The sequence below is a fragment of the Hippoglossus stenolepis genome, chromosome 18, assembly GCF_022539355.2.
Source record: "Hippoglossus stenolepis isolate QCI-W04-F060 chromosome 18, HSTE1.2, whole genome shotgun sequence".
NCBI lineage: Eukaryota > Metazoa > Chordata > Actinopteri > Pleuronectiformes > Pleuronectidae > Hippoglossus > Hippoglossus stenolepis.
Genome location: NC_061500.1, coordinates 18,683,309 through 18,698,202, shown reverse-complemented (window position 1 = coordinate 18,698,202; position 14,894 = coordinate 18,683,309). Strand labels below are relative to the sequence as shown.

Genomic DNA, 14,894 nt, shown 5'->3' with positions numbered 1-14,894 from the left:
TGTCTTGTTGAGTTCAGTTATGTAACTATGATGATGCTATTTGATCCCATAGACATCAATTGACCAGATATGGAAAAATATTACTGTTTAACATTAGCTCAGACTGCACCACCCCACCAGGAATCGAGACTCTGAAGAAGAGAGAAAGACAAAGTCAAAGTTTCCCTCCCACCACCATCTTGTCCTTTGTGTTACTGTTATAAATGATGTCTTTAATCGCAGGCCTTCTTATGATCTCAATTAATAAATGAATGAAAGGATAACACATTTTAAACATAAAATACAATTCACTGTTGTCTGCTTAATTAGGTCCTGTTGTTTTATTAAGAAAGAAAACACACAAGTTGCCTTTAACTGATGAAATGTTTATACATTTAATCTGGATATCATGAATTTTCACAGAATAAAAGCTGTGAAATTCTTCTGTACTGGCAATGATGTTGCCACAAACTGAGCACACACACACACACACACATGGACGCACACACCCAAACACACACACACACACACACTCTTAGTCTGTGTAACAGTGGACATGTAGGGATGACGAAAACATTTAAAACAACAGCAACAGTAAAATCAACCCCATTAATAAAATGGCTTTGTCAATAATTGGTCAGAACAATAACAAAAGGTCTGTGTATACGAGTCATTAAAACAATGCACGTTAGTATATTCAAATATGTTGGGTTCACCATGACAGTCAGTTATAGCTGCAACATAAAACACTTTATACACAATGATCAGGATGGTGCAATTACAGCAATTTCATTTGATGAACATAAAACACAAATACAGCATCAATATACACGATTATATTGCATAAAGTTATCTTTTGTCAAGTATTACTATAGTTTCTACCAAGGGTAGGAGAAATGGCTTTTAGGTATATTCATCAACTGCATCAGTAACAGCAAGATCATTCAACAAAAACCTGAACCCAAGAGGTTTGATCAAAGTCTCACGCTCACAGAGGAATGTTCCCAGGGTTACACATACTGTAAAGGGTGTGCAGACACATACGACACATGTATTCTGACACAGGACTAAATACTGTAAATCCCACTCTGTATCGGAGGCATGCAGGCTGTGGTGTAGAGCCCCTGTCTACCCTTTGTGCTTCTTTATCAAATCCTTCCATCTGGCCTTTTCTACTGCAGGAACTTAACGACCCGGAACTTTACTTGCAGCCATTGTTACAGCTTCTGCTTATATTTCCACTGTCCCCTCAACCCTGGAAGTCAATAGGGAGGGAATGCAAATTCTTTTTTTCTTTCTGTTTTTGCAAAATGGCAATTATTTAAAGGGGAGCTCCACAAATTGTGATGGCGATTCAGAAAGAACAGCCCTACATTAAAAGAGCACAGGGGGCTGTGGTGAGAGGGAACCAGTGTAACAATGACAATGCGATCCTGAACATCTGGGGTAAAACATTAATTCAAAGATGAAATAAAAGATTTAAAAAGCCCTATGAGACAAATTGTGATTTGTGAATATGGGCTATACAAATAAAATTTGATTGATTGATTGATTGAAAAAAAGAAGTTTATAGTAGTTCAAACAGTTTCTAAGAAGCCTTCACACAGAACAAAACCTAGGCGCTAAGTGCTCTTTATATAAGATAATACAAACTATTTAAGATTTAGGTACCCTCTCATCTCTGCTGCATGCTACAGGGACATTAGCATAACATAACCTGTTCCATTGTTGTCTGTCCCACATGTACACCCACCTACCCAACAGTACAAACACACCACAGGGCTTTTCCTGGAGTCTCCTTCTCAGTGCTGTATCTAAAATGTTCCAGTTTGAAAACACAGTGGAAACACAAGGCAGAACCTGTTAACATCAAAATCCTACTGGTTCTTAAAAGTTAAAGTTCTGGGTTGCCGAGTTCCTGGAGTGTCACGATGCCTCTGTAGAATAGATTCCACCTAAAAGCTGAAATGAGGAGGTGTGAAATGACTTTCGAGGGAAAGCATCAAAGCAACACAGTTAAAAGTTTTTTAAATCGTTGAATAATATGTTCTTACCATTTGATTATACAAGCTCCAAGTAAATCACGGAGGAAACAGCAGTGATCTTCTACAGTAAATGCTCTAATCACCTCTAATCAAAGTGCATAAAAGTGGATAACAGCATAGTAACAACAAAATGATATAACAATGAATGTGACAGCTGTATAGACTATAGACTATAAACATGGCTCCTGATATGGCCATCTTCCTCCTGCGTGGTAGTTCAGTTCATGTTTGACAAGTAACGAATGACAGCATCCGGAAGAAAATACTTAAAGGGTGATTCAAATACCTCTTTTGGTTAAAGTTGTACATTGCTCTTTATTCTCAAGTTAAATAAAGAACCGTTTTAAAACCCGGATGTACATTACAGAATCAGACAAATTACAATAAAATCGAAGAACACGGACCAAAGTGTCACGTTATTGTCTCTGCTCCCATTTAGAACAGAGCAGAGTGGTATGCACATGACCTCGGTTTGCATTGCTTGTGTAGGGACGTTTGTGTTGGACGTACAGTGGAGGTCCGGTTGAAGGTCCTCAGTAAGGAATTTGGTTCTGGTAATACTGCAGCATGTCGTACGTTTTGCTCCTGTGGAAAACAAGTTCATGAAAGTCTATGAGTCAGAAGCTCATGTCTGTGTTATAGCTCACAACTGTGTTGACGTTTTGCACAGTGTTAATGTGCGATTAACAAATCAGCTGCAGAGAAGTGGGACTGAGTCTTTTTCTCACCTGCTACTGAGGAAACAGCTTTGGATGATTTTGATGATGAACGCTGCTGCTTCTTTCTCACTCATTTGTGGATTAAACCGTCCTCTGATTGAAAAAAATTTAAAAGGATACGCACACATTTAATATTTAAAGATGCATACATCTATTTTCTGGCCACATGGGGGCAGCAAGCAGATTCACAACATTTGTCTTCAATTGGACAAGCAGTCCCAATTGATGGGTTTAGAGATTTGTCCGAAGACAGAAAAACACACAACCTCTTTTTGAACTTACTTGAGGAGCTTAATGGTTTGTCCTCTGAAGCATGGTAGTCCAGTGTCCAGCATGAGGGTCACTAAAGAAACCACTGCATCCATGTAGGGTCTGTTTGTTCAAATGTACACAGAGCAAACAGTTCAACTCCAACATAAAGGACTATACATGGACTTCAAACTCTACACTACCAACAAAGACCATGGCTCAGGACCTTTAGGTTTGCGGTTACTTACCGTACGGCCAAATATCCTCTTACACACATCTCCATGAACCATTTGAACGGAGTGGCCTCCATCTTTCCTCCCATGATCATCACCATCTCATCTGTCAGCTTGATGTCTGGCTCCCAGCCCAGGTTCCCACCCGGTGAGCTCTCGAACATGAAGCCAAAGTCTGGAGCAAACAAGGTAAACACTGAGTGAAAATCTCTTCCACACTGTGAGCAAGGGCGGATAAATGTCTCCAGTGAATGAATACGAGTTTCATATTCACTACAGAAAGTCCGCTAAATTCTAAAAGACGTAGAAATATGATGGGACCAGCGTAAACCACAGACAAACTTTGCATTCTTTATACTGTATAGCTGTAAATACTGTACATATCATACTGTACCTATGTGGATGAGGTGGCCCTTGCTGTCCAGCATGATGTTGCCGTTGTGTCTGTCTTTGATTTGCAGCAGGAACAGCAGAAGACTGTAGGCGGCCATACTGCGAATAAAGTTATAGCGAGCCTGTAGAAAGAGGGGGAGGACACAGCTGACTGACATTCATAAAATTCACATGGACGCCACCTCAAGTCAGAATAACAACCCAGAAAGTCTAGGTAAAAACGTTTGGTACACAAGTTGCTGACATCATTACTTATAAACTAATGAACATAATTTTACTATCAGCTCTAAAATATAAGCTTTTCATGTGAACTAGTCAAATGTTACACTTTTGTCACTTTAAAACTGTTTGTCTTTCTCTCACAAGCACCTAACCTAGCTCTGTGTTACTATGCAAATATTAGTGGAAGGTAACAAAGTGTTGTTTCAACGCTCTAAACTCACATTTAGAATCATGTAAATGCACAGTATGAGTCAGGAGGTCTTGTGGTGCCAGCAGTGATAACAACACGTAGTAACTCAGTAGCCTGGTTTTGTTTGAGGAAGGACGTGTCACATCAAGGTCGACAATGTTCAACAGATCTGTTATTGAATCCGCTCACGCCTTCTGGTCCTCTTTTTAAATTCTGTTTATCAAAACCGACACTTTTATAAGAAAAACTTTCCTCTGTCAACTCTGAACTAATCTCTGAAAACACATTTTATTAATGCCGGCCCGAACTTTAAATTTGAAAAACAGTTACAAAGGGTGAATAATGGTTAAAAGCTCCAAACCTTCTGGAAGGCGAGGGTGGATTCATCGCCATACTGGTTGCGGAAGTAATCGTACATCCCAAAGTCCGTCTGTCGGCCAAGTTGGTCACGAGACTTACAGTCTGGGATGCACTCAATCACGCCACACTGAGGAAAAGATAAACTAAATTAAAACTTAACATCCTAATTGTCTTTTTCAGTCATTAAGCACTAACCAGCGGACTTGTTGAGAAATGGAGATGTAACAACAGGGAGTAAACTGACAAAACGGCAGGAGCGATCAGACAAGTTCTAAACATGATCTCAGTTTATACCATTTATTGAAAACCCTTTAAATTGACGTCTGTGTTGCAGATGTAGTTCTTGGCATTTTGTTCCCATGTTCCTATACAGTATCTTATCATTAGAACTGGAATAAGATAATGCAAGGGGAGAAAAGAGTTATAGAGTAATGGCATATGAAGTCCTACCCCTGGTGCAGTAGCCACTACTCTGTATGGAAAGACAAACAGATCTAGGCCCACCAGCTGGAAGATATTCTTAAAAAGCCCAATGATCTGCAGAGCGAGCATATCCTAAAGAGAGGAGAGAAACACAGCAGAGTCACAGGAGAAATCAAGAGTTTCCTCCCTTGACAAAAGGCATAAAAGAAAAAGTGTGGTACCTGTCTGCAGTCATCTCCCACTTTAAAGATGGCAGCTTGCCAGCAAACCCTGCGTGCCCCATCTGGATTGTCCTCTCCGTCTTCCACGGAGTCTGAGGGGCAGCGGAGACCCTCCTTCTCCAGTTCAGTCACCCCGCACCGTTTTACCTTGAACTTGGCCAGGTAGGGCGCCTTGGCAGCGCTGTGATGATGGAAAACACACTCACATGAGACAGAGGATACTGGGCATGAATTGATACTGACCCACAGTTATTAGCAAAATCACATGACTTCAAATCTGTTATTACCTCTGCATGGGTGTTCCAGATTTGTAGTCAATGTCCAGCACTATAGCTTCAGGGTTACTGGGAAGGTAACAGCCTAGAAAAAACACAGATAGAAGCAGACATTCTGCTGTATTTTTTGTTTCATAGCAGCAAATATTTACACATTCAAACTTCAATAACAGGTGAATAGAGCAAGGCAGACAGAAGTTTTGAGAATGTCAAAATATCCTTTCCATGTGGAATAACTTCAACATATACAGGGAAAAACTATTTTATATCAGATAAGTAGTAGGAAAACGAGTTATATATGATCTCGATACATTTATTCACTGTAAATCTTTAATTTGAGAAACTGAAGAACAGATTAATCCAACTGATGAAGAATATTACTGAAAAGATATTAAAGCTAAAGAGCAGTGCAGGTACTCTATCAGAACCTCCACAAGTTGTTCTATTTGGGGATAAATGTATCACACCACCAAGGCTTGCTAAAGCAGAGTGTGGCCTCTCAGTAACAGCTTTAACTGGAAAATAGCCAGGGTGAATAATGTCCAAAGCAAAACTAGCAAAATTTTGCAAAACTAAAATTAATCAAAAATTGTATGCATCGTCTAATGAGAGGATTTGAGGTATTAGTTCAGGGATAACAGAGAGAATTGTCTTTTTTGTTCACATACAGTGGAAGTCGACTAAAGGCTTTTCTGTGGCTTGTAATAAAATATTACGTATTTTTTTATATTGTATTTTTGAATGTTGTATTATGTAAAAAGAGCTCATATTTGTTTTAAATCATCTATCCAGACGTACAATGGACCAGCATTTTACCTGCTTGGACTTTGATAGCTGACAGTGCTTTGAGACAGGCTCGCTTTCTCTCCTCTCCCTTTGGAACCGGCCTGAAAAAATACAAATTCATCAGGGTTAACATTCCAGTAAAACGTCTCCCTCAGAGAGATGGCACAGAATGTACTGACTTGATAATAGCGGACACGTTGGTGAACTTGTTGAAGAAGTCAAACTCTCTCTGGTAGAAGTCTTTGGCCGGACCCGACAGAGAACCTGTGATCTCCTCCACCATCTGCTCCAACAGCTCCCCGATGTCGGCTACACAGACACGTTAATGAGCAAGTCAGTGTGATAACATCACCCTAATATGATTTCATTAAGTTCTAATGAGGCAGAACAATCTAACTACACATGAATAATAAAAACAGCCAGAAATACACTGCTGGGAGGAAGACGATTGATAATAAGCCATATCTGAATGAATGAATAACTCGTGCAGAAAACGACCTCAATCGATTTCTGCGAGTTGTGTATAATGATCTTTATGATATGCTGAGCTGAGATCCTTACTGCTTTGGTTAAAAAGGAAGAAACCATTGCAGGGTCACTCACTGCTTACGCTGTTGAAAATCATTCTCTATTCAGAGTTAGGGACACAAACCTGCACGTTGAAACCATCTGCAGAGTTTTCATTATAGGTTGTGGATCAAAAGTATTTTACAATACATTTGCTCTGCAGTTTAACATTTTGGCAACTGGAGGAAACCACTACTGCTGAAAAAGTAAAAAAAACTCTATCACATGTTTTTAGTACAAGTACTTTTTTGTCTAATTTTGGCTGGTAGATTGTGGAGAGCATTCCCAGGAAACACTAGGATCTTTATTCCCAGTATTCAACCACAGTTGCATCCTGAAACCAGGTTGTCTACCACAGCTAGTCTCACTAACTATTGAAGCCTGAGGAGCTCCATCCAATCTCAGGTATCTACTCACGATCTTTGTGGTGTGCCTCTTCATCCAAGAAAATGTTGGTCTTCATGTTCCAGATGAACTGGTGGGCAAGAAGCTGAGATGTCTGTGCCGCCCACAGGATGTACTCCCTCACGTAACCCATCTGAGCAGAAGCAGAGGTGATTTACAATTGCTTATCAATATCTAGTTTACTTAAGCAGTAACGCGAAAAGGGAAGAATACTGTCAATCTTGCAGCTTATCTCAAATCACACTTGGCACAATTCTTTCACCTTTGTGGTAAGTATGTTTACCTTATCATAACGGAGAGCCTGTACAATTTGAGGAATGTAGAACAAGATGGCATCCTAAAAGGAGACAACAAATGTATGAAACATCAAGCTGGCAATGCTGCTGTTGCTCCAGCACACAGGAAAAAAATTAATCCCTCTAAACTGATGCCAAGATGCAAGAGTGGGTGGCCGTGTGACTTACTGGAGGAAAGGAGCGCAGCACCTTAACCCCATACTGAGCAGTTAGAGGATGAGGAGGGTACATGCTGCTGAAGTAGGACAGGCCCGTGGGCGGGTCCGCTGGGGCCCAACATAGGATATGGCTCAGCTCAGGAGAGTCAGCATCAATGGTGTGCCACGTCACCAGGAACTGGTCAAATACACACAATAAAACCATATTTATTCACACATTTACAGCATTTGGAGGCATTTAGAGCCTCACAAGACCGAGTGCTCTCACCTTGACAGCCTCAGGTACATCACTGACAGCTCCAGGGTCAAGTCTCACCAGCCTGGTCACTTCAGCAACAATGGCGTCATTCTTAAACCTGGCAAAATCAAGCCATTAAAAACAAGCTTAGTAAATAATTTACAGTGTGAGATGTGAAGGAGAAACTTTTTTCTCTGTGGAGATTATTTGTGCACCTAAAGTATATTTTGAAATAACTCACTAGACAGTATATATTCAATCTGCCCTGTGTAATTTACTTAAACAACAAAATATAGAAGCTGTGTTTTATTGTTTTCTAATAATTTTTCTGCAGTAGCTCAGTTTTCTTGTTCTCTGCCTTTGTCGGCACATTGTTGTAGATCTTTTGGTGCATTGCTGCCTCCTGTGGATCAGTGAAGCACTGCTTTCCCACTGCTGGAAAATGGTTGGAAAGACGCATAAAGGCCAGTGACTGTTTAACAGATCACAGGGTATAGGTTCCTTTTTTAAATATCTTTTACTTCAGCCTCTTGAAACTCAATGCATCCAGTGTTGAATACAAAGATGCTGGCCGGACAATTTACTGTAGGCCACTCAACTCACTCACTTACTCTTCTCTCACTAAGATTCCCATCTCTCTCCGTCATCAAATAAAAGGCAAAAGATCAAATAATACTGTTAAATTAAAAATCACTTGTTGCTGTCACAGTTAAACAAAACCTACTCGCAATTTCAATAAGTCAAAATCACTTTTTTATTCTATAACCCTGATTAACATAATCGTGTAGTTTCATGAAAAACTTGGTTTTTGAATTAAGCTCCGTAAAATAATGGATACAGATAGACAGACATATTGGACACAATATCCCCCATGTCTATGCCTCTCACATCGCTAATTCCAGTCTCTTTTTGGGAAAGGTAACATAGAAACTGAGAGAGTGTTAACCTTGTTGGTAACTGCATAGCCAGGTAAGGTGCGATATTCCAGGCCAGGTTGACGTTGTCCTTCCACTGTTTCTCAGTGAGACTGATGTATTTGGACCTCCAGTTGGCGATGCTGGTCTCCACTGACTGCTCTGTGGCAATCGCCAGTTCTTGAGTGGAGAGCGGGTTGTACCATGTGGTCAACCGCTCGATCTCACTGGCCTGGAAAGACAGGGCGACACAGACGGAGAGGTGGAGGGAACAGAGTGTGAAGAATGGGTGATGATGATATGTGGAGTCCAAACAAGAAAATGATCATTTGCACTCACCAGTAAGGCCAGCAGCAGAGTCCTGCGCTTCATGTAGTATTTGTGAAGCTGTGTCCCTCTGTTACTCTTCTTGGACTGGCCTAAGTGGAGAAGAGTTAAATGGTAAATAGTCTGTATTTATATAGCACTTTTACCCATTCACACACACATTCATACAGTGAATCTATGCATCTATGGTGACACGTTTTTCTACGAGAGGGCCATTCGAGGGTTCAGCACCTTGCCCAAGGACACTTCAGCATGCAGATGAGGAAGACTGGGATCGAACCACCGACCTTCTGGTTGGATGACGACCGCTCTAGCCCTCAGCCACATATGCATTGCTTTCTGTAGTTGCATTCTCTTGGAAGTTTATCAAGAGAGGACTTGCTCTGCCTGTTATTCTGGGTTCTAAACTGAGTGAAGACAAGTAACCAGCGTGCATTTCACACCAGCCGATGGTGCTGATGAACCAGGATCACAACCACAACTGTGATATTGTGACTACTGAGCTTAGTCATTAAATGTTTTGATTTAGAATTTGTTTTGATTTATCAAACTAAATCAAATCTGCTTAGATGTTTTCAGAGAGCTAGCATGACAACTATAGATAGCAGTTTTATCTCAACAGCCCTTATGTAATTTACCAGTAGCACTGATCTGTCAATTTCACCATCTAGTCTTATATTCTAAAATGATTACACCTCGCTTTTGCAGGATAAATACAGAGTCACTGTCAAGAGTCTAAATATAATATTTTTCATAGTTTATCTAAGCTTAAGTTAAGGCTCATTGTTTCATGGAGCTTTACATCTGAATAGGTTGGCTGCTGCAGTTGGAAGTGACACTGATTGGAGTGGTGAGACTCTTTTTAAAAAAGAAAAAGAAACTGTGACTTTTGTAGAGGTGATGAGAAATCCAGGGTCGAGTAATATTTCCCAATACAAATATTTATTATAGCAGCTGACTCTGCACTGGCAAAGCCCTGTTGTCTCTGATTGCTATGGTTAATGTGCTGAATCTATGTGGTACCTGATTTCTTGGATGTGGTGGACATGCCACTGGACAACGGGTAGGTGTTGATCCATCCCTGGCTGCTCTGGGAGCGAGAGCTGGAGTCCACACTGCTCCTGAGGTCAGCGGCGTTCATCACCGACAGACTGTTCAAGGACGGATCCTGATTATCTGTTTACACACAAATACGTTCAGTATGGACAAGACACAAGCACATAGACTCTCTCTCTCTCTCTCTCTCTCTCTCTCTCTCTCTCTCTCTCTCTCTCTCTCTCTCTCTCTCTCTCTCTCTCTCTCTCTCTCTCTCTCTCTCTCTCTCTCTCTCTCTCTCATCCATTTGTAAAATCATACACAATTCTAACACACATCAAATCATCCTTAATCCATATTATGAAAGAGCAGATAATGATATGATCGATGATGATGGAGAATCTGAAGAGATGAGCTGTATCAGTTAGTCCCCTGCTGTTGTGATGGTCATGCATTAGCAGGGAAATAACGGAGGATTTACATGGTAGGTAGAAGTTGCCTTGAAACACCGATACTGGGTCAGATATTATTTTATCTTGTAAATACGAGGGTGATGTGGGGACAAGCAGTTGATTAATCTGATCCAGGATCTGTGATTAGAGCACTCGTCTACCTGAAGCAGTTCGATGTGTACGAGAATGAGACTGTGTCTTTTCTCGGGGTCGTCGGGTATGAAGAGGAGTGGATTTTCTGGGGTGGAAGAAAACATTTTTTTCACCTTGTAGTTTCTTCTTTTGAGGCCAAATTGGTCAGTCTAGGAGAGGGGCAGACGGGTGGGCTGACATGATGAATAATCATGCATTTTAACGCAGTTGACAAATTTGGGCTTTTTTCCTCAGAGCTGCCTAACATTAAAAGGTAAAAACTAACACATTGATTGTAATAGGAAAAGGAATGAGAAATTGCAAGAGTGAGAAAATAGAGGAGAGTTGGGGGAAAAAAACAAAGAAGATCTAGGTTCGTATATCAGATAGATACCAGGATCTATCAGCAGCATAATGAGGATAAAAAGCGTCAAATCTGACACGCGTCAAAGCATGCCCCTGCTGCGGTGCAGTCCGTACTCCACCGCTTTAGGCTTACTTAATAGAGATATCGGAGAAGTGCTGGACACGATAAGCGATCCAAATATCCCGGCAGAGAGCGTACTTGGGGCTGGGGTAGTGCCAAGCTCACCGGGTGGGACCAAGTGGCACGCTGCCAGGTACTTCTTGTCGGACAAGATGCTGGCGTAGAAACGGATGATGATACTGATATCCTCGCGGAGACGCTTGTCACCTTGGGTGGGAAACTTAGGAGACACGCTGGAGAGACAGAAAATGGAGCGACAGTTATGACATTTATCTGAAATTATATTTTTCTAATCTACAACAATAATTTTATACTCTATCAAGCAAGGTTCCAGTTTCTTTAAATGTGAGGGTCTTTTATTTCCTACTATTGTGAATTCAAGCTCTTTAGGTTTGGTCTGTTGTTTTGGACAAAATATGGAATATGAAGAAATCACCTCCCGCGACAGATAAGTCACAGGCTTTTTTTTGTTTTTGAAGAGACTAGAATTGTATCCGTCTCACTGAAAAAAGTAGTAGACAAATGAATGATGCATGTAAATTTAAAATCGTTGAGTGTGTAAGTACCTGAAGTAATCAAAGGCTGTGGAGTAGATCTTCTCTCGGAGCACATTCCTTACGGTTGAGTTGGTGACAACGTCAGAGTGAAGCATAGCCAGACCCAGAGTCAGCAGCCTGAATAATGAGGAATATGCGGAATATGAGTACAGCGCAATAAACACACATACTTTTTTTTAACAAAAGCATGTTTCAACTGACATTAAATGACACCGAGCTTCCAGGAGTCTAAGTACTGTAATCAAGAAGAGAATATATGATTTCTTACAACTTTGCATACCTGAAACGGGGTCCAATAGCAGCTACATGGCGGTTGAGGCTGCTCTTAGCCCCGCCTACGTTGAGAGACAGTGAGCGCTGAAGTAAACTGCAGAATATCTCCACTTGATCTGCGCTGGAATATTTAGCTATCTCAAACCTCTGCACTAGAAACTAGAGGAGAAGAGGCAGATAAAAGAGTAAGTAAAAGTGGAGAAGGCGAAGACGAAAAATAACCCAAAACAGCAAGACTTTTGTCCGACCTCGATCCATATGTTGTGAGGGGTAACGTCTGGAGGGCAGGGGACAGGCTGACTCTCCTCTGATGCAGCCAGGGGATCAGCCTCCACCTGCGCGTCTGAAAACAATCCCATCTTCAGCTCCACTGTCATCTGCCACGCTCCCGCCATTTCTCGCATAAACTGGAGAGGAGATCGATAGTATGTTTACAATGCCAATACACACACGCAAAATAAACCTAAACATAAATCACTGCTACGAACCGGTACTTCCACTCCCACACGTGCTGCCAGCAGCCACTCCCAGCAAGCAATAGCTGTTTCCATGCCATGCTCCGTAAACATCTTGAGAGGGGACCAGCAGAGGTGGTGCAGGAGCAGAGGGTCACACTCTAGGGACCAAACATTAAAAAAAGCAAACAGATAGTAAATTCAGAGGATATCTAAGAGAAAGACCTGAATGTTACAATCTCATGTGTGACAGCAGTTAAGACAACCACAGAGGAAAAAGTCAGACCTTTGCTGCTGATGAGTAATGCAGCCAGTTTGAACATGGCCTCTGTGAAGGCCTCAGGCTGCGCAGAGTCCAGAGCCTCTCCCATCTGCTTGATCATCAGCCGGCTCAGATCGGACTTTCCCTTAACTGCCTGGGCGAAGTGGATCATACCTGATACCTGCAAGAGGAAGAATGCATAAAAAAAATGTATTTATTATATATCAAGCAGAGAATCCGACACTATGACAAAAAGTTTTGTCCACTAGACAATTGTCCGATGACAAAACAGCTGTTCTTTAGCAGCCACAGTTCTAGAATACACATCTGCAGGTCAGTTAGATGATAAAAAGGCTACAAGGCTGTACCATTTTGTTGCTTCTAGCTTTCTCTATGATCACTTATTTTAAATGTCAATATGGCACATCACTGTTTATGTATTAACTGTATGTTTACTCTATCGAACATACAAAACAATATCATGAAATATTGACTTGGTCAGCAATTATCAGCCACGATCAAATCACTGTTTCATACTAGCTCAGAGGTCATACAACAGATGAAAGACTTTGGCTGTATCAGGGCCCAGTATAGATGATCACATAGAGGTGAGGGAGCTGTAATGTGATGCTGCCAGACCCAGTCATCATTGGCCATAACAACTGGTATGTTTAAGTGGTTTTACCTCTCCAGCGTATCTGTTCCTGAGGTTGAGGGAGGCCATGAAGTTCGAGTAGTCCTTCTTCACACAGGCTGGCCTCTCAGTCAGCTGAGTGGTCTAGAGGTAAAAGGGAAGATTTAAATGAAGTTTGTGACATTGTCTGAAACCTACCCTGGTAAAAACTCAATTACATAAAATGTTTGCTGATGTATTCTGGCTAAAATTAATCTCTGTTCTTGAGCCTGTGTTTTTCTTGACCCACAACAACGATCTTATCCTGGTAACCACAACTCTGAGTCTCATATTGTTGGAGAAAATTCTGTATACATTTATTCTTTGCTCAGATCAAAAGCCTCCGATGACTAAGATGTATAATGATGTCAGAGTTGGACTGATAACCAGTGATTTACTAAACCAATAAAAACCCGTGATCTAATGCCAAAATTCACTAAAGGAAATATGACACCATTAGATTCGGGACGAATCAGAAGTTGTGAACTAGAAAGGAGGTGGGGAAAGCCACCTCCTGATTGGTTAAACAGGCAACAGCAGAGACAGGGATGAGCTTATAACCAGAAGGTTTGAAGCTCAGTCTTCAGTTGGGCTTCGGGGCCAGCTCGGGTTTATCACTTGTAAAAGAATAAATTCTACTGGATTGAACTTTGACCATCTCCAGTTAACAATTGAAGACTCCAGTAGCAATAGAGTATACGTGTTGGTCTAGTCTTAAAATCTCGCCCAGTATTCTCCAACAATATCAGATTTAAATTAGCGATTAGAAATACATTCCAACAATGAAGTGACATTTAGTCAAACTAAATTACTTTTCAGTCTGATTATCAGGCTCTACCACTACAAACAAATGCAAGCATTAATAGGCTTTAGCACATTAAAAAGAATCTGGATCATGACCCACCCCCAGAGTTGTGCTGTGTCGGTTATAACCGGCAAAGTGCAGGATGCTCTCAGTGGCCATGGCCAGGCCTGTGTGCTGGGAGAGACCCGACACCCAGTTCTGATATTTGTTCAGATACTCCTGAAAGACACCATGTAAAGTACAGCAGGTTAAAAACTAACTTTTTAAAAATTATTTGAATCTGTGAAAGTGTTTTGTATTTTACAGAAACACACTGTTTCGAAGTAAACGATACCTGTAGATGGGATTTGGTCACAGATGGAGCCCACTTCATAGCCTCTTTAAGGATCTCCCCACAGCGAGCAGCGAAATCCTTCACTATGCTCTGCAGGTAAACATACCATACGTTATATAAGTGTGACAAAAGAGACACGTGATTGACACTGTAATTACTAATTCTGTCTAAAATAGCATTACCTCTCTGGCTTCATACGTATCTGGGACGGTGATTCTGTAAGGCGTGTCTGGAATGTCGTAATAGGGTTGATCTTTGTGAATGTCCTGTAATGCAGCATAAACAATTACTAACTATTAAGTAATAATGTAACTGTTTAACAGAGCCAGACAGTTATGGATTTTTGGGGGCCGATTCCAATTCCGATATAAGGGAGTAAAAAAAATGTCAATACTGATACATGAAACAACGTCAGTGATATTGTTATTA

General features: G+C 41.1%; 1 protein-coding gene across 3 annotated transcripts in view; it reads right to left on the bottom strand.

Moving 5' to 3' along the window:
* Positions 1–296: 296 nt before the first annotated feature.
* Positions 297–14,894, bottom strand: part of pi4kaa (phosphatidylinositol 4-kinase, catalytic, alpha a) — a 28,526-nt gene continuing 13,928 nt past the window's right edge. For 2 of the 3 annotated variants that reach the window (XM_035184524.2, XM_035184525.2), the window contains exons 27-54: positions 14,648–14,731; positions 14,466–14,555; positions 14,231–14,350; positions 13,339–13,431; positions 12,678–12,834; positions 12,425–12,552; positions 12,185–12,343; positions 11,944–12,095; positions 11,673–11,780; positions 11,119–11,339; positions 10,024–10,176; positions 9,013–9,092; positions 8,706–8,905; positions 7,790–7,877; positions 7,532–7,699; positions 7,351–7,404; positions 7,080–7,200; positions 6,275–6,404; positions 6,126–6,196; positions 5,322–5,394; positions 5,035–5,215; positions 4,841–4,945; positions 4,392–4,517; positions 3,620–3,740; positions 3,241–3,400; positions 3,026–3,115; positions 2,753–2,836; positions 297–2,609 (exon numbers count right to left, since the gene is read on the bottom strand). In XM_035184524.2, coding sequence (XP_035040415.2) covers positions 2,558–2,609; positions 2,753–2,836; positions 3,026–3,115; positions 3,241–3,400; positions 3,620–3,740; positions 4,392–4,517; positions 4,841–4,945; positions 5,035–5,215; positions 5,322–5,394; positions 6,126–6,196; positions 6,275–6,404; positions 7,080–7,200; positions 7,351–7,404; positions 7,532–7,699; positions 7,790–7,877; positions 8,706–8,905; positions 9,013–9,092; positions 10,024–10,176; positions 11,119–11,339; positions 11,673–11,780; positions 11,944–12,095; positions 12,185–12,343; positions 12,425–12,552; positions 12,678–12,834; positions 13,339–13,431; positions 14,231–14,350; positions 14,466–14,555; positions 14,648–14,731 — 3,369 coding nt within the window. In that variant the 3' untranslated portion in view covers positions 297–2,557. The remainder of the gene's footprint in view (positions 2,610–2,752; positions 2,837–3,025; positions 3,116–3,240; positions 3,401–3,619; positions 3,741–4,391; positions 4,518–4,840; positions 4,946–5,034; positions 5,216–5,321; positions 5,395–6,125; positions 6,197–6,274; positions 6,405–7,079; positions 7,201–7,350; positions 7,405–7,531; positions 7,700–7,789; positions 7,878–8,705; positions 8,906–9,012; positions 9,093–10,023; positions 10,177–11,118; positions 11,340–11,672; positions 11,781–11,943; positions 12,096–12,184; positions 12,344–12,424; positions 12,553–12,677; positions 12,835–13,338; positions 13,432–14,230; positions 14,351–14,465; positions 14,556–14,647; positions 14,732–14,894) is intronic. The other variant, XM_035184527.2, reaches the window with a different exon arrangement.